Below are 26981 nucleotides of genomic sequence, written 5' to 3' on the forward strand. Positions count from 1 at the left end.
CCACAGAAAAGCCGTACCGGACTATAAGCCACATGGGGGGAAAGTGGCGGCTTATTGTCCGAAAAATACGGTATATGACTTTTGAGTTCTACTAAGAAAAGTCTGAAAACAGTGCAAGCCCAACCTTTGGCAAACTGGACTGGCATCTTTTGAGAACAGCAAAATGCCCCAAAGTTGCTGTTTTAAATTGAATATAAATTGAATTTAAGTACTTTGACTGGGCACATTCTAAACAAATTAAGATTGGAATCAATTCCACTGTAGCTATGGCTTCTACTCTGTCCTAAATTGTCTTCCATGTCAGAATCTCTCTGGTTGTGAGCTTGAATCAGCAACAAGTCATGCAGTCTTTCTTCTATTATGCAGAATAACTATAAAGTTGACCTCCTACAGGTTGATGTGAGTCAAGTAATGTACAATTTTTCAAGTTGCATAATGTGTGCTGAGCTGAACAAGTCTTACAAGTCTGTACATTAAAAAAAACAAAAAAAAACTCTGCAACTCACACTGTTTACAGACAGTTCTAGTATACGTTATCGTAATAAAAACACATTTAGTAAAAATCAATCTAAAAGTAAAATTCTTTTTCCACATGCTTGTCGTATCCCCTGCAGCATGCCTTGAAGAATACTTTAAGCAAGAAATATGGTTTCCTTTTTGCCAAGGCCTGCCAATTTAGGTGCAAAGTAAATTTACAAGACCTAATACTGTAGTTCCCTCTCATCATCTTCTTGGCTTCAAAGAGTTGGCTTATTTGTGCCAAAATTATTGTTTTAGGATAAATAATGAGGATACAAGATGGATTTCTGCAACTAGACTCATAAATTACAAACCCTGTAGCCAATACATGTCTGTTCTTGTTTCGTTGTTTTTTTTTCCCCAGCAGTACCAAAAGTCTAGCTTCAGTGTAGCAACTCAGGGGAGATGTTAATGGCTCAGCCCTATGGGATTAAAGTGGACAAAGGCACAAAACGGCAAACGATAACAGACACAGCAATCCTTTTAGCACAGCAGAACAGACTGCAAGACAGCAGGAATGTGTGCAGATGTTCCCGTAACCTGGTTAACTATTAAAATGTTCATAAACAGTCCCTGACACACTTGAGGCCTGTTCTACAAAGTATTCTGATGTCTAAATGGTTAAATTGCAGTTTTTGGTACAGAGATGCAACAACTCAGATGGATTCTTCAGGGGGATGTTTGGGAGGAAAATAATGCTCTTGGGATAAATGAAAGATATCCTACGTTTCCCAGTCGTCTAAGCATAGCTTTAATAATTTATCTGTCAGTTTTGTCATTGTATTTGGAAATCTAATTTTGCGTTTCGTTTTATTTTGGTGTTTAGATTCGGCTCCATAGTTATCTGTGTGTTTCATCAGCCGTTTCTCTTGATTTCTTTGGTTCAACTTCAGTTACACGCTTTCCCTCACAGCCGCACCCAGTTTCTAATCAACCACCTGCTCCTTGTCCAGTAATCAACTCTCCAGTTTAAATATCCCTCAGCTGGTCAGCTCATCTTGGTGCCTCCATCGTGTCTCCTGATCCCTGTGGCCTTTGCGTGTGTTTGTAAAAAAAAGAAAAACAAAAGAAACACATGTATCCTCTGTGCAGTTGGGTCCTGCTTTTCATGGCAGCTTTATTTTTGTGAAATCAGGAGAAAGCTTTAAAAACTAGGTTTATCAGAATCCATCATGTAAAAATGCTTAAAGAGAAGGTAAAAAAAAGTAGATACTTTGTGACAATATATTAATAAAGTAAAACACCACAGCAGTTCTAATCAAAGTCAAGCTTGCCATGTAAGTAGCTAGGTAGATGCTGTCAGGTGAGTACTCATTAAAACTGTAACCCTGAGGGAAGAAACGTTTTGCGTCAAGCGCATGAACAGCTTGTCAAAAACTCTTTCAGAGAACTCGGACAAAAGGCCACTGAAAAAGCCTCAACCACTTCAGTTGTTAGTGTTGTAGTATTTTTTTGTTAGTGGGAAACCTAAACATAAATTGCACTCTTCCGAATCTGTTTTAGGGAAAACAGTTCCTCACTGAAAATTGCGTTCCTAGAGAAGAAATTGACCCTAATGTTGAAAACTTGCTCAGAATTAAGTCAATTAGTTCATTTTTCAGAGTTATTTGTTCAGACGCCATCAGTCCAACGCTCACCTGAATGTAACACGTATCCCAAACTAAACTGAACCGCTCTGAACGAATGCACACACAAACATCCACAACATGACCCAACAAATGGAGTACTCCACTTAGGAGAACTTTACACACTTGATTGCTTGGGAAAACAACATTGCTTGGCTTCGCTCGCTTTAGTCGTTTCTCAGCCGCACAAGACCATGAAACTGCATGTGGCATCCTGCAATTTAACACACCGATGCTGAATGGGGAAGCGACGGATGAGAGGAAATAGAATTAATTCTGAGCCATTCAGCAAGCTACAGTGACATACAGATTTCGGGCCATCGAATGTGCCCTTATTCTTTCCCCCGCTGCGTTCTTACTCTTTTCCTCTCCTCTTCTTGTCATTTTCTGAGTCATGGTGACTGCACTCTAGGCTTCCCTGGTTCCTGTACCTGAAAAAGGCCAGTTATGCAACAATCCCCACCCTGCCACTCTTCCCCCTGCATGTTGCACTTGAGCACCAGGAATCTGTACACACACATCTTTTCTTATGTAAGAATATTGACACACTTACAGTGGTCCCTTCAACTCATCCCAAAAGTTACAGCACCGCCAGGTGTCGACGCTTCAACGCAAACGTATTTTCAGCACAGCAGAAATAATCCATAACCCCCCCCCACCACCACCACCACTCAAATTTAGCATCAGGTGCCTAAGATCCCTTTGCTTTTTGAAATATTCCCCAGTTGAACTGCTAACGTCATATGCCTGTTTCCCAAAAAGGAGAGAACAACCTGCTTGATTTAATCAGTCATACTTTTGGTGGCAGCTCCAGCATAAAAATAGTATGTGTGTGTGTGTGCGTGTGTGCGCGCGTGTGGAGCAGATACTCACCCCTTCATTAGGGTAAGCCTCCCAGCCGAGGTCGGCCAGTGCCGACATGGAGTCTAATAAAGTAACTGCAACAACAGAAGGGAGGGGGGAAAAAAGCAAACACATTAGTTAATGTCCAAGAAAAAAACAACTAGATATTTTGTGTTTCTTTCAAACATTATGTTAAACTAAAAACAACCACATAAATGCTCTTAAAAATGTCCTCATGAGTCATACAATGCGTAATGTGTTGCTTTGGAGCGTTTTAACACTGGAATCACAATCAGTTTGGGTTTGTAATTTTAACTTCAAAATAAAGATGTAAGGGGAAACAAATATAGTCTATGAGAAAGCATCACAAAGACAAAACACTGTTTTTCCACTTAAAAAGGTAATGTCATGTCTTAGAGCCAGAAAGGATGCAAATCTTCAAAGTGTAAAAAAAAATTTATGTCACAAATTGACTTTCAATTATTTTTCAAAGCACATTAATTATTTTAAAATGCATTTTCTGAGAAAGTCTTTGGAGTTGAGCTTTTCTAAAAAAAATTACTACCATGTACTGATGATCCCTATGGATATGAAATGCTCAAATTAGTAGCTTCAAGAGGGGGAGCAACCCTATGAAGGACAACTCCACAGGAGCTAGCATCCAGATTAGTCCAGCAGTCGTTTGTGAGCATAAAGTTTAGCACTTAAAAAAAAGCATTAATTTGCCACAGGCATTTACTACTTCTTTTTCCTTTGTCAGCACATAATGTCTGCCAAGTGTCCTATCAAATCAACATTCACCGACTCCAAAAAATCCTTCTTCTTGCAGGTGAGATAATTAGGAGCAGCTGTGACTGTTTTCATTTTTAACGAGTCAAATGAAGGAGAGAGCAGATGACTGCCTTTTGATAATCAGTCCATCGGCTTCACTCTTAACTTCTACAAGTGTAGCATTAACTTGACGTGACTTTTAGGGCCAAAGTAGATCTTGTTACAGCTTAACTAGTTTATTATTCCATATGGTGGCTCTGGAATGACATTTCAGTGAGAAGTGAAACCTTCACACGTAAAATCTGACATGATTTTTGTGTATAAAAGTGAGATTTTCTGCTGCATCTATTCACCCTTGCAGCAAGGAGACTCTATTCCTACCACAAGTTTCCGTTGTGTTATGTATTGATAAAGCCCTGAGCTTACCTTGTACTCCTTTTCCCCCCTCATATTTCTTGAATTTAGACAGAAAAAAATGAAACTCAAAAGCAGCAAGACCAAGGGCAAATAAAAAAAAGTTTTAAAATAAAGATATATTCCTGTGAACACTGCATTTGGTATTAACCCAAATTAATTTGGCCTATTATTCAAATTGATTTTCTGAAATACTTGAGTGTACAAAAATGTTTTTCAAAGCAAAGTAAATCATTTAGCTCGCGTAGAAACTTTTTAGTTAAATCCTCTGCAACTAGGCTCAAGAGACTAATGAATGAGCAGTGAATAAAGTTTAAAAAAAAAGAGTCAACAAAGCACCACAAAGACCCGCAGGAGGCGCAATGAAAACCTAGACAAATTGTCGAGGAAAGTTCCAGGCCAGGACATGCGACTAGTTCTTACCCGTTTAGGTGAGGGGATTTATTCAGGACCGACTCACTCAGGTCCTAATCGGCACCTCTGACCATCAATATTTAATCAGCATCCATCTGCAGAGACCGCCGCATCTTTTCCTTCAGCTTTTTCCTCTGTCAAACGCACCGTGTTTTCTGCCAGGTTGCATGTTCTCTATTAAAAATCTTAAGGTTAATACCTTCAGCCCCCAGATCACAGATCAAATTCGTGAGCCAAAGATTTAGCGCAGTTTAAGGTAGTAAACATTTAAAACGAAAATGTTTCGTTTTATGAGAAGCAATAATCTAAATGCATTACACTTTTGGGAATGTGACTAAGTGCTCTTAGAGAATTAGAAGTGCCTGTACTGCTGATGTATGTAACTATTTTTTTTTTCTGCTTTCTGTCCCTCTCTGCTTCTGGTTTTCATGCTGTTCATCAGACAGCCTTTTTTTTTTTTTTCTCCCAACCCAGCACCCCATGACAGCAGGGTGGGCTGCCATGCTGTGGAGATGTGAGCGTATGTGAATTCTGTGCGTGTGATAGTTCACCTAATCTTCCTGCCTGTGTCTACGCGCGCTCGCACATCGCAGTCAAGCAATATAATTGTACGCATTGCATAACGAAGCAGACAGAGACGTTGCCCAGCGGAGCTGAGCCGATGGATTAAATGAGAGGGATGAGACCGACAGAGGAGAGGAGAGGAGAGGTGCTGTGCAGCGAAAGGTCAGAGTAGACCTCCAGCCTGCGCGTGTATTTAGAGCAGCTAAAGACTCTTTAGAGTGTTTTCCTAGAGGTCCAGGGCTTTAGAGTGCCATGGTGAAACAGGACATAATAGTGTAATCATATATGATTTTAAGAGAGCGGTGAGCTACATACTCCCCAGTATAATCATCTATCAGGGATAGAAAGGAAAGAGATTAAGGCTCGTCGGTGTGGTGTCATTATGCTGTTTTAACACTTTCACAGATTACAACGCTCTTGAAACGAAGATGTTTAAGACTACCTTTTTTTAAAAAAAAACAAAACAAAACATTTACTTCAACTGATTTACAATATATGCTAGTTTTCCTCAGTGCAGCCAAAGTGCATCTTGTTGTTCTGATGTAAAACAGGATCCGATGTATCACACTGCATTTAAAAAAGATCGTCGTAGACTAGATGTGTCGAGTCTACTTACATGAACTAGAGTCATTGTTTTGACAACTGTTTTGATAAGCGATTGAGCCTGTTTAAATCTTCCATTCATCAACTCTCCGCAGCTGTCTGGCTCTGCTGGTAAATATGTTGTTCTTTTCGACATTTGGGCTGGTTGAAACAAACTAATTTATGATTTTCTCATGTCTCCGTTCACTGCGTCGGGCTAAACGGTGCAAATCAGATGAAATACTTTACTTGCTTAGAAGGCAGCAAAGTTATTTCCAAAAGACTACTGGAAGGCAGCTACCTGGACTTTAGAGAACTGGGTTGGTTTAAATCCACAAAGTGTTTTTATACATGTCATAGTTCAGTGTAGTTTAACACCTGCTACAACAACCATTTAGTTTATAGCTTAAATCTACTGTATAGCAGTGTGTTGTGCTTCCACACACAAATATGTTTATTGCTCATACCAGAAACACTCACCTCTTTCTAAAGCGTGTTGTTAATGTATAACTTCAACATATTACAGATTTGTTTTGATGCACCAATAAGGGCAGCATCACCTTCTCAATTTTTAGACTAGTCGATATTTCGCTCTGCACCGACTTTTTACAGTTCATGTAGACGAGTTGCAATTGCGTGACAAAACGGATTTTTCCAAGAAGATTAAAAATGAGGAACTGGGTGGGGTAAATTACAAAACGGGAACTGCAAACCCTGGCAAATGCTACCGAAATATTGTGCCGCAAGTTATATGTGCACGATAACCTGGCAGCTTTGCACTCTTATAGAAAAAAAACACTGACACAGCGACTCTTCGAAGTCAACTTGACCTGTTGACCTTGACTTAAAACGTGAAGACGTGCGACCCCTACTCACCAAACTGGTTTGTGGACATAATAAACAAACCTGCGCCTTCGACCAAAGTGCAAAGCTTCCAAAAAGAGCTTAGAGCCATTTGCTAATCTAAATTGCTACTAATGTCGTTGCATATTCAAAAGCCATTTTGCAGCCCTTTGCCAAACTGCAGCCTTACATAAAGCTACACATAAACACTTTTTCTCCACTCTTCACACTTATTGTCAATAGCACTTATTAGTTGCAATCAATGTCTAGACTCATCAATAATGTATAACCTATGGTTTCCAGTCTGCTGACACAGCCAGTATGCAAATAGCCTGTGTGTGTCCTGTATGCATTTGCGTGTTCAGAAGGTGAGAAAAATGTAAAGCCTGTATTGTGTTTAAGTTTGACAATCATAAATCTCGCTGTCTATTGCCATGTAATCTGATTACTTCATCTTTGTTCCATGTGTTGAATAGGGAATTGGTTTAATACAAACTATAAACCTGGGCAGAAGTGGAAGCAGTGAAAATCACTAACAATAAGACCGATATCGGAATCAAACTATTTTCAGCAAAAAGACACTCAAAAATCTAATATTTTCTCTTTTTTTTAAATACTAAGCAAGTGCGACGAAGCTGCGCCGTCATCTCTGACAGGGAGGTGTGAAGAAATGAAGTCAGAGGAAGAAGAACGGTGATGCAAGAAGCTATTTATGAAAAAAAATGGGCAAATGTTTACATGAGGAGAGGCGAGACTTTGGCAAACAATAAGCCTAAATGTCTAGTTAGCTTAGGCAGCGAAAAGGTTAGCAGCATATATGCTGCTACATCATAAATCTGCAACAAAACTAATCCATGGTTCTCTTTTTAATAATCTAAAACATAATCACTCACTCCAAGACATGTTTTGTGAAATCAAATCCCCGGCTTGATTAGCAGCCAGATATGACTTATTACGCCCACGCTGCAGCTTCTTTCGAACGCTGCTGCTCTGCGATGGCATAAGGGTAAAAAAAACATGAGTCATGGACAAACATTACCTTCACTTTCCCAGGCTCTTACCAGAGGATCTAAACGCTCAGCTCCGTGGATATACACATGTGACCTGATTACTGCGAAGGCTGTTTGGTTACAGAGAGACAAGCTGTCTCATCGATTTTCAGCATCAAACTGTGAGGTTTACATTCTGGAAGTGAAAGATGAGGAGAAAGTGGGGGTGGGCGGTGTGAACCTTTGAATCACAAATTCCTCTACAGACGACGCTCTCAAATTCTGAAACCTCAACATCCAAGTGTCTTTTTCTTTTTTGTCTCCTCATCTCCCTCTGTGTCTATTCTTTTTCTTTCTATCTTCTCAGTGCCGTTTCCTCTCTCTGGGGTGTCTGTGTCTCCTGTGTTTTATTTTTCCTTGTTCCCTCTTTCTCTCTGCTCAACGTCTCTCGTCCCTCTCTCTCTCTCTCGTTGGACGCCGTCCACGGCTTCAGCTGGGCCGCGAGAAGCTGCAATCCACACGCCAGAAATCAAACAAAGCTGCCAACAGCCAGACTGGCACACAAAAGAGCCAGGACGCTTACACACAATCAGCCACACGCACACACAAGCACACACTCACAAAACAAGACAAACACACACCTTAAGACGGTGCCAGGGCCACAAAGACAAAGACCGCTCAATGAGACCACCGCACAGCCTCGGCAGTGAGCACAATAAGTGACTACATAATGAGTTCATTAGATCTTTTCAGCTTAAATCCATGACGGTTAACGTAAAACAGGTAGATGTGGGTCACCAGGTGGCTCGGCGGGAGAGTTGACATCGGTTCGATTCCCATCTCTGGACCATTTCCTGCCCTTCTTTCTGTCCAGCTACTAATTAATAAAGGGTGCCACAAAAACATTTTAAAAAATTTAAAAGTGTAAGAGTTTAAAGAAGTTCCACTATGTTCATTATGCAAAGTTTTTTTTTGTCTTTCTTTGATTGAGTTTCTCCTTCTTTAATAAAACTTTGGGGGGGGTTTTCTTCAAGAAAATGCTAATCAGAGCTCCGAGTAATCAAGGTCCTGCAGTGAAAATCTTCTGCAAACAGAAAAATTTAAAAGGAAATGTAAACGAGTTGCTGATCATTCATTTTGAGATAAACTTCAACACAGTAGTGGGTGTTTTGCAAATAGCATGAGTGTAATTATTTCCATTAGTATAGAGCCTGATGTTCATATTTATGCTTTTTTTTTTTTTTCAAATAAACAGCAAAACTTGTGGATTTCACTTCCACAGAGTCTCATGTTTGTAAAAAACACAAAAGTTGTGCTTTGGTAATAATTTGACATGCACCTGTTCAATTTCTATTTAAAGAAATTCACTGCAAATGAACACAATCCAAGACAACAAGGCTGTTAACATCAAACATTTTCCTTGCCACGTTTTGCTTCTTCTATAATTTTCATTATTCACTGAATGTCATTGCTATTTCCATGTTATTAAAGAATCTAGATTTCCTCTAACAAACGTCGATTCCCATATATAATATTTTATGTCCTAAACTTAACAAAAGCAGTAGATTTTTTTTGTTGTCAAAATGGGGAAGCTAGTGATATTAAAAGCTTGAAACATGCCATGTTTGTTGGTGCCAGGTGGACTGGTATTGTTTGTGGCGTGTATATATCCACAGACAGACACACACGCACTGAAAGTCTAATTATGCAGTCACTGGAACTAACACCATGATTGGCAATAATAACACCAATTAATGTCAACCTGCGGAGCAATCTCCAGGAAATCTATATCGACAAACAAATCCCTTACTCAACTGTAGTTCAATGATTTGAAATCCTGATCTGATATCGGGTAATAAAACACTTCAAAATCACCATGGCCTTTGTCTGCTTTCATGGAATTTAGCTACTTTATAGTTTTGTTTTGTTTTGATCTTATTTGCACCATTTCTGCCACACAATTCCACATCTCTATCAGCACCTAAACTCTGCTGAGTAACTGTACCAGTAGACAGATACACTTTTAATGTCTCCGAATATTCCCACGACACACACGCAGACCTTTCCCCCCTTCCTCCTCTCCAGTGAGCATGCAGTTCAACAGGCGCTAGTGTTGTCAGGGCAACAAATGAGCGGATGGAGAGCAGGATGAAGGAGTGGGAGGACTTGAGCTCTGAACTTTAGGAATAAATGGGCATCCTACCAAGACAGCTACACTTGCTGTCTTTTCATCAGACTGCTCTCCACTCATCCACAAACCACCAGAGGCTCTCAATCAGTCCTTGAGCTCTTTCACTGTGCACACTCTCATCTTTTCTTCATCTACTCTTATTGAAGCCGGGCGCTGCAGCATATCCCTCCAATCTCAAGATGACTTTTACTATATGTGATGTTTTTGTCAAAATAAACAATTTTTTTCCCCCTCCGCCCTTTGACAAAGAAATGAACATTTTCGAGTAAGTTTTATAAAATCTCAGCATGCTGGAAATGTGTTACAGTAAAATAACATGCAGAGAAAGCGGCTACAAATGGATATTTGCCAGTCAGAATCTTTACTATTCCATAGTCTTCATCAAGCATTTTAAGTCCCATTTTTGAAAAGATGTATTCAAGACATTTGTTCTCTTCATATTTCATTAAGTGAATTTTTATATATCCAGAATTTTTTTATTGGAATTATGACTGGCTTTTTAAGTATGTGGGAAGTTTTCTTTTTTTGCAATAATGATACTCATTTCATTTCCAAACCGCTTCTTTTGCAAGAAAACAGAATCCAGATTGATTTCAGAGAAAAGAAAAAAAAATAACTTTGAGCCTTTTGCAAACTAATTCTGTGTATGAATAATTTAATTGGCAAAAATTAAAGTCTAATCCTGCTTCTGCTTTGATTCACCACATTTTTCATAGCTTTCCCACTATCTATTCTCTGTGATTTTTGTAAAACTCTATAAAGAAAAAAAGTTGAATTCATTTTAATTTGGCCTGGACTAAATTAGGAAAATTAAAATCAATTATTATAAGAATCGTGCAGGGAAATATTACATCTATTTACTTAACTGTTAGACGGGTGCAGATTACTGAGCATGAAAGCTGATTCTGCTGAGGAAAATTCAATTAGGTTTAACCTTGCATGCATAAATGATGGTTTCTGAATCATAGCTGGCTGACTTACAACATCAGAGCAGAAGATAAAAGCTCTGTTTAGACAGAATATTACCTTAATTTTTTTCCCTTAAATGGCAAGATCACACTTGCAAACATCTGGTTCAACAATCGGCTCCTGTTTTCAGATAAATTACTTCACAGCAGATGGTAGATTACATCAGAAGACTGAATAAAAAGTAATTTCTTTCAGGTATATAAAATCTAAAAAAAATGCATTCATGTCTCTGACAACTGCTTACGTGTGTAAATCATTGACTGTTATTAATGTGGTTAAAAAAAAACAAATGGATGCAAACAGAGAGACACTAGATGTGAGAATATTTCAACTACATATAAAGCGAAATGAATGGGACATATTATAAGCATTAAAACAGTGCTAGCCAGCTAACAGGTAAAAATAGCACCAGTCAAGCTGTGTCATTTGCAATAGTCTGCAGAGAATCATTCAGCACTTTCAGAAAGGCATTTCTGAATCAGGAGTTTATGTTCCCTAATATTCTGAGTTGTAAGGTCATGGAAACCACCAAACCAATACCTCTTTAAAGTAAACACAATCATCACAATGTATATGCCTATAAGATCAATAATCAGGAGGGCAGTACAGTGACAGTATACACTGCATTGGTATAACATAATGAACATAATTATTATGACTGTGTCCCAATTTCCATTTTATAAACAAAAGATTCTGAAGGATAGATTTAGCATAGTGTCTCAGCACAGGGTTAATCAGCACATTTACAGTTTTCCCAGCTGCACATACAACAATACACCCTGATTTTAGAGAATTGCAAAATCTAGACACATTCCTTTTTTGTAGTGTGCCTGACTTTAAATGACAGACAGTACACCAACATAGTTCACAAGCAAGAGTTTAGTGGAGGACTTGACTGACTGAAAATGTAATTATCTGGGGCACATTAAACATCCTTACTTTCAAAGAATGGTACTTTTACAGACAACTCTCATCAAATTACAAAAGAGCATCACCAGGAAAATGTACCGCTGCCCGCCCCCCCAAAAAAAAGAAAAGAAAAGAAAAAAAGAAAACTTCTTGGGAACACGAAATAGAACTTTGGGCATTTAACTCAGTTCCAAACATTACAGATTCTAATCTGACCAAACATCTGTGGGACGCTCCGGGCCAAACCACATCCACAAAGAACTCCCTCATCCACCCACCCTGTTTATATGCTCCTGTCTTTGCCCAAATCACATTTGTTTTAACATCATGAAGTGATGTTAAAGTACTCCAGACAGCTGGCTTGAAGGATGTAAAGGGTACAGTAGAATTAACAGGGATGTGGCCGTCTACATTTTTTGCCAACCTTCACTTTATTCATTTCAGATCTGCAAAAGTAAAAACTCTGGAATATTTCTCACATGAAAAGCTTGCACCATTGGAGCTCCACTGCAGCAGAAGGCATATTAGCCTGTGCTGCTGACAGCGCTAGCAGGGACTGAAAGGAGGATATTCTTACAGACAATGACAGGAGCACTGCACTAGTTTGTCGCTTGAAGAGGCTCCGGAGTATGTGGGGAGGCCGGGAGGCGGGAGGGGTTGGGTCTTCAGTTCGCCTGTGCATGCTTGTTGAATGCTTACAATGTTGAACTCTGACACCCAGTCAGATCCAGACACTTGTTTTTTTGTTTTTTTTTTCCTTAATAAGCTTCTTCCCTCGGTACGTCCACGACTCATTTTTTTTTTTTTTTTTTTTCCTTAATAAGCTTCTTCCCTCGGTACGTCCACGACTCATCAAGCGCACAAAACAAAGCACACGAGGATTCAGAAACAAGATGCTGTACAAACCAGACGCTGTGGAACGCTCTGCTCAGCTGAATTAAACAGCTATTGAGAGCCGAGAGCAAGAGAATAAGAGGTGGCGTAGGTAATTCAGAGCTAATGGTTTAGGAATGCCTCTAATGTCGTTTACTTCAAATGTGCATTTTTTTTTCTTTTCTGCTCTTCTTGACCTTTTTTGTTCTCTGTCTCGAGACATTCCGTCTGACAGAAAGAGCATACACGCTCACACTCGCGCACACACAGGCACAGAGAGCTGTCACACAGTGGTTGGTCACAGGAGGGTAAATTGGCCTGGAGTCTCTGGCGTTGGCTGCAGCGTTGGAGGCAAAGAAGAAATCACATGACACATAAAAGTGTGCTTAGGCCGGCTTCTGTTGTGGATGCTCACATCAGTTCAAAAATGATGAGACCCTGTGACCTGCACCTCATCTCATAGGTAGCGATTATAGAAAAGCATGCAAATATAAGAGGTAACATTTATACTTTTAAGAGGTGTCGATCAAAGGTTTGTGGGTAATTAGGAATTTCTGGTTAAGACCTTCCGAAAATGATTTTAGCAGATTTCGATTTTGCTTTAAGAACTTCATTAAACAACATTCAAAATAATGTTTTCTACTCTTTCTGAATAGCTAATGAATATGATATCATTTATTTAATGAATTAATTTATTTATTTATCACGAGCAGAAGCGACTTCTCGTCACCTGCGTGTGAAGGACCTTTAAATTTAAACCGTGTTGTTCTTTATAGTAAAGATTAGCATGCAATAAATGTCTCCATAATATTAACTGGCAGGGCAGGTGAGAGGTTTTATTGCGAAACTCCAGTTTACTTAATACATTAATCATGGATGGGCATTTTGAACCAATCAGTCGATTGTTCCATCAACCAACTATTTTGTGGAGATACAGTATTTTCTCATGCAGAGCATGCATGTGTAACACAATAAATAGAAATAAAATACTAAATACATGTAAATAATTAAATGCTTGCTAAAGTTCTGACTAACGTGAGTTGATTATATGGTGTTTGATAAAACTGTTAATAAATTAAATGCAAATAAATGAAGTTTTCAGATCACAAAACCATTTTCGATTGTAATTAAATGATAAAATCTAAACCTAAAACCTAAATCCGAAGCTGAAGGCTACGCCATCATTTACAGGCGCAGCACAAAACAAGCCTGCAGAACAAACATGAGAATAACAGAAGGATGGGAAAGAAGGAAGTAAACAACATTTGATTCAAGCTAAAATGTACAGGGCTAGGTGGAGAGGGAGCGAGGGGGGAAAAGAAAGAGAGGAGGACAAGCTTGACAGTGGTCAAGGCCCACTGATCAGTGATTGGAGTAGCAGTTAAGGGCTTGTTCAGAGAGAGGCGGAAGGGGTCAGTACACGTGCTGATGGTGAAGAGGTGGGAACCCACTTACACCCAAACCTCAGCACAGCCATCAGACACCAGAAAATGACAGAAGGGTTTCTCTGACATTAATGAACTCTGCATCCTACAGGAATCATTCAACCTTACAAACTGTCGAGACATACACGAGCCCCCTTACTGTGAGAACTGAAGTGGTACTTTAAGTTGAAGCTAAAACGATTCACTATTTAATTCAATGAAATAGCTTTTTTTTTTTTTTACATGAAAAGGTCCTTCTGACCAACTGTGTTCCAACAACAGCAAACATTTCACGCAGAAAATGATTGAATAAGAACACAGATTTGAAGTAAAGACAGTCTGAAACATTGGCTGGAAAAAACACATTACGACTGGCACTGTAGTCACTACCTGTTAATTATTATACGAGTTATCTTCTCTCTGAAAATATCATGACAGCGTCATTTAGGTTTGCATCAAAATGAACCAAAAGTTTTTGGAACAGTGTCCTTTGGCCAGATTACCAAAGTGGAGATGCTTGGCCACAACGCACATCTCCACACAAAGCCAAAACCAAGCATGTGCGGCATATCAGCACAAACAGCTCATAACAGCTGTGCAGCATGGTGAGGTAGGAGTGATGATGTGGGCTAGATTGTGAGTCATGGAAAGGAACAAAAACATAACCGTAAATCTACAATGACATGAATGAAAAGCAAAAAAAAAAAAGCCAACTGGGGTCGCCCCAGATCTCAGCCTATTGAAAAGCTGAGGTTGGGACTTTATGATAGCTATGCATAAACAAACACCCACAAACCTCAAGGATTTAAATAAAGCAATTCTGTAATGAGATGTGGGTAAAATGCCCACCACAACACTGTAAGAAACTGATGAAGTTAAATGGAAAACAACACCATCAAGATGAAGGCGGTTACGGACTAATGAGTCACTGGGTGCACTTTTCTTATGACTGTAGTCACAGCCATGGGAACTTTCTATTCCTATGTTTGTAAGATAGTCGCTAAATTCTAAATGTTCACTTACTCACTACATCACATTTCATGCTTTTAATAAGGTGGCCAAAAGAGATTTACTTTACAGGTTAAGAAACAAAGGTTTAGTACACGTTTCCTCTTAATCTGGAAAAATTAATCTATCTCAGAGAAGTGACGAAAAAAACAGCTTATATATGGTAAATGACCAGACAAATCGAAATCCTGAGCCGTTCACTTTTTGAGCTCCCTTCTGAACGACCCAAATGGCTCTGAATAGTAGCTAAGGCCTGCATAAACATGGAGAATACATTTAAAAGCTTGTTTGTCGTTTGCAACGACACATGAACCAGTCAAGTTGGTTGCTATATTCCAGTTCCTGAAAGGAAATCTGGTACTACCCCCTTCATTAGCATTAAAACACAGTTCAACTGCTACTCTGCCGCCTCAATCTGTCCTAATGAGCGTGACTTGTTGCATCTTTACAATATACGTTTTATGGGGAGTGTTTTATGTGCCGAACCAAATTCGGTCCCGTTATTTCACAGCAACAACGAGTTTGAACACCATAAACCGCACATAAAACCACAAGGAGCTATTTGATGTGTTAATTCAATGAGTTGATTATGTTTTGTGCTTTGTTGTCTGGATTAAAGAATATATTTGATGGTAATGTCATATAAAGCATTACCAGGAAACGTTTACCAAGTATGCCGGCGCTACGGATGCTTACGCATCCTCGCATTCAAACCACCGCGGTGAAAAAAAAAACTTGTGCCCAGCACGACAAACACGGAGGCTAAGTATGGAAGCTGAGCTGTTTATTTTATCTTGGGCTACCTGTCAGTCTTTGTTCTTCTTGTCCTTCTCTCGTTTGATTTGTGTCCCCTCAGCTCCACACTGTACCGCCCAGAAGCGCGCACACACACACGCACGCACGCACGCACGCATGCACACACACGCTCCCAAACGCACAATGAATCCATGATGAGGCGAAGCCCTCGTGGCAGAATCATTTTCTGTCACCGGCTCATATTTATAACCCCATCTATCAGTCAGCCCCCGGACTATGTGACACTGTTCTCTGACCACCTAACTGCCCCCCAGCCATACATTGAAACAGGATGAGTGGGTGTAGTTATGCATGTGTGCCTTGATTCTGCGGTTTGTGGGGGTTTGTGCTGTTTTTTTGATTTTTATCTTCTTCCCGTCTTGTTTTCATTTACTTGTCTTGTCTGTGTTTTGTTTTTCATTAGTTTTGGTTTCTACGGTTCTTTGTTTGTGTCCTTGCTTGACTTCCAGAGCCTCCAGTTGGTCTAACTCTCTGCTTCCTGCACACCAGGATTCGGTTTACGTGCTAGCAAGCTTCCCATGGTTACTGTGTCCTTTAGATTCTTGTCCGTCTGTGTGTTGGTCCTTTAAATGTCAGACTCACTTTTGTTTCTGCGTTGTTCCGCTTTGGTCTCGTGTTAACCTACACTCGTCGGTGCATTCAGTTTTGTCTCAGGTAATAAAATTTATCCGTTGCACATCCTCCGTTCTCATGAATACGAGGTGGTGCTTGGGTCTCATAAAGTCGCCATGCCGACTTTATGTGTGTCCTATGAACAGACATCCATCTGGATGTGTTTTTGGGCTTGTGCAGAGAAGCAAAGTGGTTTCAATAGTTGCCTAGGATCAGTTGAACAATGAGAAACTCAAGAGTAACATCAATAGCTGATCAGTTGAAGCACTATCCAAACTATTGCCAGGTCATGCAAAAACAACACTCTTCAGTATGGACACTATTGCCAAGTAGGGAACACTCAGAGCTAGTGGATTTCAGTTTGAGTGAGATGTTTAAAAATAAATTAAGAGATGAAAAATGCACCGGGGTGCAAGAAGCTATTTAAAAGAAAACTGTAGGTCAAAGCATCTGCAGCTCATTTAGGTTCAGAGAAAGCAAGAGCGATTGAGAATCGTACTGGAAAACTTTGAGGAAGCATTTAGACTTCCAACAACTATTTCTCAAGAAAGCAACTTCCACAAATGTATAGCTTTTTTCTTTCCATCACAGGGGCAACAAAGAGAGCAAGCATACACTTATTCTTGGGAAAACTTAGAGAGGCCAAAGAGAAACTAAAAGTATCCAAAGAGAGAGAATATGCATGCAAGGGGAGAACATGCAAACTTCATGCAGAAATGTTTCAGGCTTGAATTTATCCCAAGATGCTGTTGATTGAAGGCAACAGTGTTAGCAACAACAGGACTGTGCACTCTTCTTCACCTTCTCGTTAGCGTGAAATGGTGATGACCAATTATACAAATAAGTGGCGATGTTATCTTGCAACTTCTAGACACTATAAAGAAATATAAATAAATAGCTATTTTCCTTACTAGTGGTACAGAAAAATTGTAAGAGTTAAGAAAAGTGTATCTACATTATCAGAAACTGGCTACAATGTTGATTGGTGTATCTCTAAGTACACCAATTAGCCTCATTACAGAAGCTGCACCATGTGTCAGCTCTGCCCAACTGCTCATCCAAAGTCACAATAAATGTAGCAAGGCAACCAAACAGAATGAAAGCAACTAGAAGGTAAGAAATGGAGGGCACAAGGGAGGGCTGAAAACAGAAAACAAAGAAGAGCAGTTATAAAAAAAAGGGATTAGAGAGAAATTGGAGCAGAAGTTATATAAAAAAAAGAGAGGATGCTCATGCTTGCTGCTCCAGTCTGCTGCTCTCTGATGAGAGGGGAGATCTATATCCTGTTTGGTCCAAGGTCACGGCTGTTACATGGGAGCAGAGCCATCTCTCGGCCTCACTCACACGAACGCACACACGCGCACTGAGGTATGGCTCTGCCGATAACTACAAGCAACCGTTATAGATTGAAGCAATTAAAGCAGATGAGACCTTTGACCCAACATTATACCTAAGTCAGGAACTTGTGTGAATCGCAGCGGGAGTGTGTACGTGTGTGTGTGTGTGTGTGTGCGTGTGTGTGTGTGTGTGTGTGACTAAAATCGAGGGGAGGCTTAACATAAAGCATGCTTGCCTTTGCACTAAAACTGCTCACCCTCATGTTGACCCTGAGAGGCAATAAAGCAATTTCCCTGCACACCCTGAGGCCAGTTCAATGAAAAGCTGTATTTTGCCAAATTGCGACTAACATTTTTTTTAAGTGTTGTGCCGTTTTTCTCCACCCTCCTTTTCTTTAATTCAGTTTCATGTTTGCACATCCAAAATAAGCAGTTAAATTATTCATTTGCTTTTAATTAGTGTACAGTCATCAGTGCTCAGTTGCACGAGAGGAAATCAAACTCCTTCTTAGAGTCTAGGGCTTAGTAGTTAAATGAAGCAAAAAAAAGAACATGATTCTGCACAAAAGCAACAAAACTGCCAGAGAATAACACGCTATAGGCTGAAGTAAAGAGGACCCAGAGATGAGGACACTCCTAGAAAAAAAAAGGAAGACCTGTGAGCATCCTCTCTCCAATTACATCAGTAAGCCCTCAGGGTCCGGATGGAGGGTGTTTAGGGCTCCCTCTGCTGGTGCGCCACAGGGTCATCATGTCCTCTTCTTTTTAACATTCATAACTAAGACCTTCTGTAAATCACTCCCTCTCTCAGCGTCTGAAATGATCCCTTCCCGTGAGCCGTGGTACCTACAGAGGAACAATTCTGTCGCAACAAATCCACCTTCCGCTTTAAGCGTCCTTGTAAATGTCAACAGTTTTGGACCAGATCAATGTTTGGTACTACAGGAAGCTCTTAAAACCCCTACAGTTTTCTGATAGAGCTCCTGCTATCAACTCAGTCAGAGAGAGTATGTTTTTCTTTCTCATTTCTTATAACCCTATTTTGCCAGTAGAGGAGCTCAAAAGGAGGATTCGCTGGAATACAACGAACACTGAGAGGAATGAGTGTGAAACATACACACACACAGAGAGAGAGAGGTAAAAGGTATAAAGGTGTGGCCACAGCAATAACTGGGAGGCCAGACAGTGAAGCCAAAATGTGCTTTATTGAATTATTCTCCCACTGGACCAAATGATTGCTCGCTTCACTAGCACTTCTGCAAACACAAGACGAGCTATGGGATTTAAGGTGCAATTTAGCTCATGAGCTGATCAAATACACCACAAACAGATAAACACTGATATATATATATATATATATATATATATATATATATATATATATATTCTCCAGCTTGCATCATTTGATAAACGTTTCAAAAATGTGAAGCAACTTCAACCTATCAGCGACCTCAAAATGTGTCATTCTGAAACATGAACCGCACACAGACCAAATCAGGAGCTGGGTTTCACACTGTATGATACTCCTGGGCAAAAACACTAACGTCAAATTGCATCAACATAAAACTTTTAACAGAAAATGTATGGCTCTAACTAACTGTTTTCATTTAAAACAGAAAAGCAGAAGTGCAGACTTAAGCTGATATATTTATTATTAGTCATATCAAGGTTATATATTTATTTAAAGTTATTTTGATACTGATACGTAGCCTTTTAAAAAAAAGTAATTCAAAGTGTGGTATTGTGTGAAATCAACTCTTTTTTTTTTTTTAGCTTCATGTATTATATTATTCTCTCATCAAAAGCATACCTGGCATGTTCCTTTGATTCAATCAGGGATGTTTGAGAAACCATTGAATCTCCCGTGGCAACCACTCAGGAGTGCCTAAACGTTTGCTCACCCAAAGCGCCGCCTGTTTCCACGCAGCTCCTCCTTGGAGCCTCTGCCTCACAGATCACCCCCCCTTCTCCCCCCCGCCTCCCTCACTGTGCCCCTCCAGACAAGTGGCAGCAGCAGCAATTAGCAAACCACCAGGTGGAACTGCGCATCTGCTGAACTCAGCATAGAACTACTTCTCAGTCCGACGCTCCTAGTAACGGGTGTGAATGGCATAATGAGAAGCACTGCTGTGAAGACGTGCTGAAGGCAGAATGTCGGAAAAAGCAGAAGTTTCTTAAAGAGGCGGAGGCCACTTTTAACGCATCACATTTCTAAGTTGTATTTGACATACGCAGCATTTTTATAACCTTAAGTAATACAGTTACTTGACTGTGCTACACAATGGCACTACGTGGATGGAAAATACATAATACTGCCCCTTACATAAAAATCCACTCCTCTAGTTCTTAAGTGCTTGATGTGCAGAAACCTAATACCTTTTGGCCATTCTGGTCTCCACAGAATAACACCAAACGCTATGAACCTCAATTAGCTTGTTAATTAGTTGGGCTACCTGCTCCAGTAGCCAGCCAGCTGTCCACTGCCTAACAAACATGATGCTCATAACTTGGCAACTAGACCTGCACAATGTATTGAATTCCAGTCATCACTGAAATATCAGGGTGTGCAAATGATCTCCAAGGCATGATACCATGATGCTTGTGTGCAGTTTTTGTAAAGATGTTATATGCATTTATGCTCCGTATATCGTTAATATATCTGTCCAGAAGAATGAACTTCTTTGTATCACTTGTAGTTTTGCTAAAGGAAAAGCCTCCTCCACGCCATGATGCTGCCACCACCTTGATTTGCCATGAGGACCCATCCTCCATTACCCTGCACTCCATTAAACCTGAGAAAAACTATAACCATTTAAACCTTTGGACAGAAAAAAACAAAACACGGGCAATTCTGAAACTGAATTTTCAAACCCTGTCACCTTTAATAAGCCCACGCCTACACAGACCAAAACACATGGCTTAATGCTGTTATCTAAATCAACAGGAGTTTCCTTTGGCTTCCAGTTGGTTTCATCATACATGCTCGTCTCAATTAATATTTCAGCAGTGTTTTAGAGTCTCCTTCACGTGTTGTATCATCCTCCTCCTCCTCCTCCTCGCCTTCCTCCTCCTCCGTACCTTCACATCCTCCTGAGTCCGGGCTGTGACATATGTTCAGCACAACGTATGTACAAACATCTTATACAGTTAACTCAGGCAGAGACAGGAGGTCCCATTACACCTTCCGCTGTGCAACGTGAGTCACTTGACTGTGACATCTATCTGTGAGCGAGCCTGGAGTTTATGTTTTCTGTGTGGTTGGGAAAAGAAAGTATCACAGGGATGGAGCGCTTTGTTGAGCAATCAGATCAAGAGTAACTGGAGATTTCAGAGAATATCAAATGAAAAGATTCACAGAGTGACAAGTCACAGCTGTATCATCTTCAGTCAGACTGTCTCTTCCAGTTTCCATCAAGTCACCCAGAAAAAAAAAAGGAAAAAAAAAAAGAAAGCAGCTTCACTGACAGACTTGGGTCACGTTTTTTTTTTTTTTTTTTTTTTTTTTTGGTGGTTGGGTGGGGGGTAGGAAAATAACTTCTGGATTTAGTTCAGCTTCCCGTGAAGACAGCCCAGCTCCCATGTTTCATTCCAACAAGCAGTCAAGAGTAGTTAGAGAGTAAATGTATTGGCTAATTTCAGGCTGAGCATCGATGTTAATACAATAACCCGGAGAGGCTCAGCAGCAGCGTGTGACAAATTTAATGTAATTGCTGCTCCTCATTTGCAGACTGAGGCAAGAGAAGCAAAAGAAGAAAAAAAGAAAACGAAAATCACTATTTATCTGTATTTAAAAATGAAGATATCAATAATTAAGAAATGTTTTGGCAGATATGTCAATGTTGTTTGGAATAATCATGATTAAGTTAAGTCGGGGGAAGATTTGTAACGTTAAAAAGAGAGAGAGAGAGAGAGAGAGAAAAAAATCCTTTCTCGGTGTCAGAAAGTGAAATGTCTCCAGTCATCTCTAGCTGTCTCTCACTGTACATACAATACAAATTTAATGTCAGCATGCTCGGGCAAGAGAAACGTGACGAACACACTCCCCGCTTCTCTCAATGCATGATTTATAACCGAGACGAGCACTTAACGGGAGTCTGTGCCGCCGCGCCGCGCAGCGCTCCGCTCCGCTCCTTCCCCGGGAAGAGGGACCGCCGGGATTACGGGGCTTCCCATCCGCCGCCGACACGGCGCGCGAACACCCAAGTCATCCCCACTCAACTCCTTCCCGAAGCCTCGCACACCCACCTTCATTCTCCGGGTAATTCCGTAAGGCCGTGCTCGGCGGAGACGCGTGGAAAACGAGGAGAAGGGAGGACAGCAGGGGAAGGGATGGATAGATCCACGGGACGCGTGGTGGTGCCATTTTCAGGCTGCGCTGCGCCCTCGCTGCATCCCTGTTGGCGGTGTCGAGTCGTTGAGCGCAGCCTTGCGATTGAGTGGGAGAAGGAGAGGAGAGAGAGGAGGAGAGGCTGGGAAGGAGGGTCCACAATCAGCAAAGTCCTGTCAATCAGTCTGACTGTGGTGTGATCCAGAGAGAGGCCTGTGGGGGACTTGACAGTTTTACACTCTAACAAATGATATTTGATTATCATGCGAGTTTTAAAGTTCTGTTTTATAATTGATGGAAAATAACAACACTTAGGGGGAAACTACACAATTTCTTAGCAGAACAAGTAAAAAAAAAGAGAAGAGAACATTAAACAATAAAAAAAGGGAATAAGAATTGTTATAAAAGAGAAATTTAAAAGGCATAAAGTCAGGATATCTCCCAAGGAGTTGACATTTCCACAAAAGACAGTGCCTTGAAAACATTTTCATACCCTTTTGGCTCACATTTATCTGCACTACTCACACCGAGAGGCTGGAGAGGCGACTTTATGAGGTAGACCAACATGGAGTGGTGTCTGGTTGTGAATAGGATGGAAAATAATGGTTTGAAAAAAATTGTCTACAAATAATTATCTGGAAACTATGAGGGATGCATTCACATTCAATCCCCCTGAATTAAACTTCTGTGGGACCAACATCTGCTGCAGTTACAGCAGCAGGTCTTGTTTAGTAAAATCTGTTTTAGTTTTCTACATCTACATAAATATCTGCCCATTCTTTGCAGTCTCAGTCAGACTGAATGTATTGTATGTTATAACACCAGTTTTCAAGACTTGGTGAGACTCCGTATTGTACTTAGCCACGTGATTTGACTGGGTCATTGCAACAAAAAAAAAGTATGCTTCGATCCATTGTTGCCCTGATTGGTACATTTAGGATTGTTTTGCTAGAAGGTGAATCTCTGCTCCAATCTAATGTCACATTTTCATCTAAAATTCAAGCGTAATCGGCCACCTGACCAGAGCACATTTCCACATGTTTGCAGTGCATGGCTCACAGGAAACAAGAAACAGACTCCTTATGTCTTTCTTTTCTTCAACAGTGCGTTTTGTCTTATCACTCTTAAATGTATGACTGATAGTTATCCAGTCACCAAATTCTTTTGCTGGTGCAATAGCTAATGTTTCATATCAGAGCTAAGGGTTGTGAGTACAAATCGATACAACAAACCTTTTTGTTTTTCTTTTGAAAACCATTCATCTTCCTCCTGTGTTGTTTATATCCCTTAAAAAGCAAACAAATATAGAAAAGCTGTTAATTGAAGATGTGACAGAATTTGAAAAAGCTCAAGAGGTGTGATTTCTTTTCAAAGGCAATGTTTTTGACAAATCACATGAAATTATCGACTGAATGATTTGGCAAAAAAGCTTCAAAAATTACAGCGTTTGTTGTTGTTTTATAAAAAAATAAAAAATAAAAAAAATGTTCAGTTCACTAAAAATAAAATCACACCCACAGAACCAGAACATTGCTTGCAGGAACAAACCGTGACAAAACCAGACCTCTCTTTACCAATCCTCTGGGTTGGGATCACCTGGATAAACAGTCCCTTCCCACAGTTTTTTTTTTTTTTTTTTTTTTTTTTTTGAAAACACTGTCAATTATTTTGATAAGTGACACGGCTCATGGCAATTACTGCTTGGCTCGCCTCGTTCTTCTCCGGGCCTTCGCCCAGCTGTTGATGCTGTTCCACTGGATACCAGCAGTATCAGAGAATGCAGATGCTTTATGGAGATTTATTCAACCCATGTTATATGTATGGGACACCCTGCATGTCTGCATGTGCAATGTTTTAGTGAATGTAGCTGTTGGAAAAAAAATAATAATAATAATGAGTGGAAGTTGTCTTGGGAAATGTTGGAGGAAAAACTGAGGTTAGGAGGTTAGGTGTGCAATCTTTACCACACCATGTAACACAGCTACGGCTAAATGTTAGGTTTAGCAGCAAAATAAACATGATGGAAAGTTTCGTTTTTGATGCAAATTTACAACAAGTACGTATGGAATACTTTAAATTAAGTTTTAAATGATTTAGTAGAAGTACCATGCTGCGGTTTTTGCAGAGTTGTCAAAAGTATTTTTTGACAGCCAATGTCTAGACTTTGTGACATTGGCTGTTCAGACCAAACTGTTTGCTAGTTTTCAGACAGTTTTCCTGGTGGAATAATGCTGTGTGTTAAAAACTCCACAATTGCTCCTCTTGTTATCTTGATGTCACAAAAGGTGTGCCTCCAGGCTCTGTATTAAGTCCTACAGTCTTTGCAATTTATATTAAGAAGTTGGAACAAAATGCAGGTGTTACATCTCCATACTGATGACACCGTCATACAAACACAGTTGCCATAGTTTTTAATCATCTGCTGTCTGTCTTTGACACAACTTGGTCACATGTTTTCCATCTCACATTGGTGCTTATTACTGATAGCTATTGCAGACAGGTAAAATAATTTGCAATTTGTGTCTGGCATTTTCAATCAATACAAATCTTTCAAGTCATATATTGATAATATAAACTTTATTTATTTATTTATTTATTTTTTAGAAAAATAGGATATGTCAATTAATAAAACAGCCTCTGATCACAATATCGTATTACTTTAGCTCAGTGGTTCTTAACCTGGGTTCGATCGAACCCCAGGGTTCGGTGAGTCGGTCTCAGGGGTTCGGCGGAGCCTCTGCCACGGAAATAAAGACACACTTGTGTAAAGTCGTGATGACGCCCCGCTTTTCCATCATTTGCTGCAGAGGATCACGTTACATTGCTGAGCCAATCAGAGCTTCAGAGGAGCACTGATTAAAGGAGTTCCACTCTCAGCATTTTTTTTTTTACCTGCTCCTTAGTGGCATCTTTTCGGGGTTGCTACTGCCTCTAGTGGCGTGGGGGTGGTAACGCAGCTAATATAATTACATTACTAAATCAGAATTCGGTGAATGCGCATATGAAGCTGGGGGGGTTCGGTACCTCAAAAAAGGTTAAGAACCACTGCTTTAGCTGTTCCTTCAGTTTGCACAGAATTTGGTAAAGTGGTATTTTTTTATAACGCTCCTTATACCTTGAAATAAATTACCTGAAATCATGCAGATTAATTTAAGCAAAGGATATTAAACATATATTAAGGTCAGTGAAAGAAGCTCTTAATGTTTTATTAATTTAGTCTTTTTTTTATTCTAGTTCAAGCTGGTCAAGATAAGTAGGAGGATTTTAATGAATTTGTATGTTTTGTCATGCTCTTTTTTGAGTGTGGATATGTAAAACAGGTCTCTCCTGAAAATTAGACTACATGAGTAAGGTGATAAAAAAATAGATGCATTTAAAGTACACTTTCATAATATCCAATTTGGCATGTTTCTTGCTTGTGAATGTCCTGGGGTGGGTGTGGAGGGGGGTGGCGAGGTGGTGGGATGAAAGAATGTGGACTGACGTCCCACAGGTCAGCTGATGCATTGGAATCTTTTCCCCTCACGCTGCCACCAGGCAAATGTGATGCATCCACGCCATGATTTATGGCAAGATCGTGACCACAATTATATTTGCCACGAGTAACGTTCTTCTATCATGCTTCTGTCCCAAACGAGGCTCCTGAAAGAGCAATAAACCTGTCAAACATTTTCTGATTTATGCCAAAATCCTGTCTTAACCCCTTGCAGCTCTTTTGTCTTTCTTGCTGCTGAAGTGTGTTTTTGGTCGCCGTGTTTGTGCGTGTAAAACGGCCACCTTTACACACTTTTAAGGATCCAATTATGATGATGATTTGTTCCCAGCAATTGCTTCACTTAGGATGACCTAATTTCCTCACCAAGTACATGTTGAAGAAAGAAAAAAAAATATTTTTTTTTTCTTTTTTTCCCCTCCCCTTAAACTCGTGCCTTTCTCCTTTCTGCTTCTTTTTCTCCACCTTCCTCTCCTGCCGCGATGCTGCGCTCATCCGTGCAGTGACAAAAACACTGCTGTCATGCATTCCTCCAGAGACACGGGTGACACGGCCCCTGAAAACCCGTGTTGCTCCCCCTATCGCACACACTCACACACACATCCTGCATGGCTTGTTGAAGAGCCTGGTTTGTGCATAATGACTTGTTTTAGGCTACATACACACGCATGCCATCTACAGTGACAGAGTGCTGACAGCGTTGATGCGATGGCTCCCCGATAAACATTTCAGATGTGGGTGTTTCCTTATGCATGTATGCTTATTTTGCGCCGTCAGCGTTCTCCAACGAGAAGGAATTCATACCCAGCTGTTGCTGAAGTGTTTCCCCAGCCTTTCAATTATCTTGAAAATGCACAGTTTCTTTTCTATTGACCTCTCAGTCTAACCTCCCGCACCCCCTGCTGGGCCTGGTTGGGTCAACCATTCACTAACCATCTAAACAGTTTATCTTTTGTAAGTTGATCACATGCTACTGCGTAAATGTAGAGAGTCTCACTCTGGTGGGGGGGTAAAAAAAAAAAAGAAAAAATAGACGGTTACAAACTTGTTTAGGTGCAACAGGCCGTGCGGCAGGAGTTTGTGTAAATGTGCGTGCCCGATGCATGCACCATTGATGCCGATCGGCAGTTTGACATGGGGCAGAGGTGATGACAGGGTCGTCTGCCTTGCCATGAGCTCCCCCATAGCCACAACACTCTGTATACACACACACCCCGAGCCCCATTCAGAGCCACTCACTCATGTGGTAATGTCTCTATTGTGACAGCCCAAACACTTTATGGGCAGCAGCTTGGCGATGGCATTTAGGCAGAGGCATGGGTGTGCATGTGAGCGTGTGTGTTAGTTTTTCGAGCCTGCGACCGACTCTCCCACTGTGAAATCTGCACACTGAGAGTTTGACTTGTTGGAGACCCTTAGTTTACTGCTCCAGGGTGCTACCGAGACTAGAGAAAAATG

General features: G+C 40.4%; 1 protein-coding gene across 1 annotated transcript in view; it reads right to left on the reverse strand.

The window, feature by feature from the left end:
* Positions 1-22144, reverse strand: part of LOC103151220 (ephrin type-A receptor 3-like) — a 99065-nt gene extending 76921 nt beyond the window's left edge. Inside the window, exons 1-2 of the mRNA XM_007571147.2 lie at positions 21949-22144; positions 3018-3082 (exon numbers count right to left, since the gene is read on the reverse strand). Coding sequence (XP_007571209.1) covers positions 3018-3082; positions 21949-22066 — 183 coding nt within the window. The 5' untranslated portion in view covers positions 22067-22144. The remainder of the gene's footprint in view (positions 1-3017; positions 3083-21948) is intronic.
* Positions 22145-26981: the final 4837 nt, after the last annotated feature.

Source organism: Poecilia formosa, unplaced genomic scaffold (assembly GCF_000485575.1).
Source record: "Poecilia formosa unplaced genomic scaffold, Poecilia_formosa-5.1.2 Scaffold275, whole genome shotgun sequence".
Classification (NCBI taxonomy): domain Eukaryota; kingdom Metazoa; phylum Chordata; class Actinopteri; order Cyprinodontiformes; family Poeciliidae; genus Poecilia; species Poecilia formosa.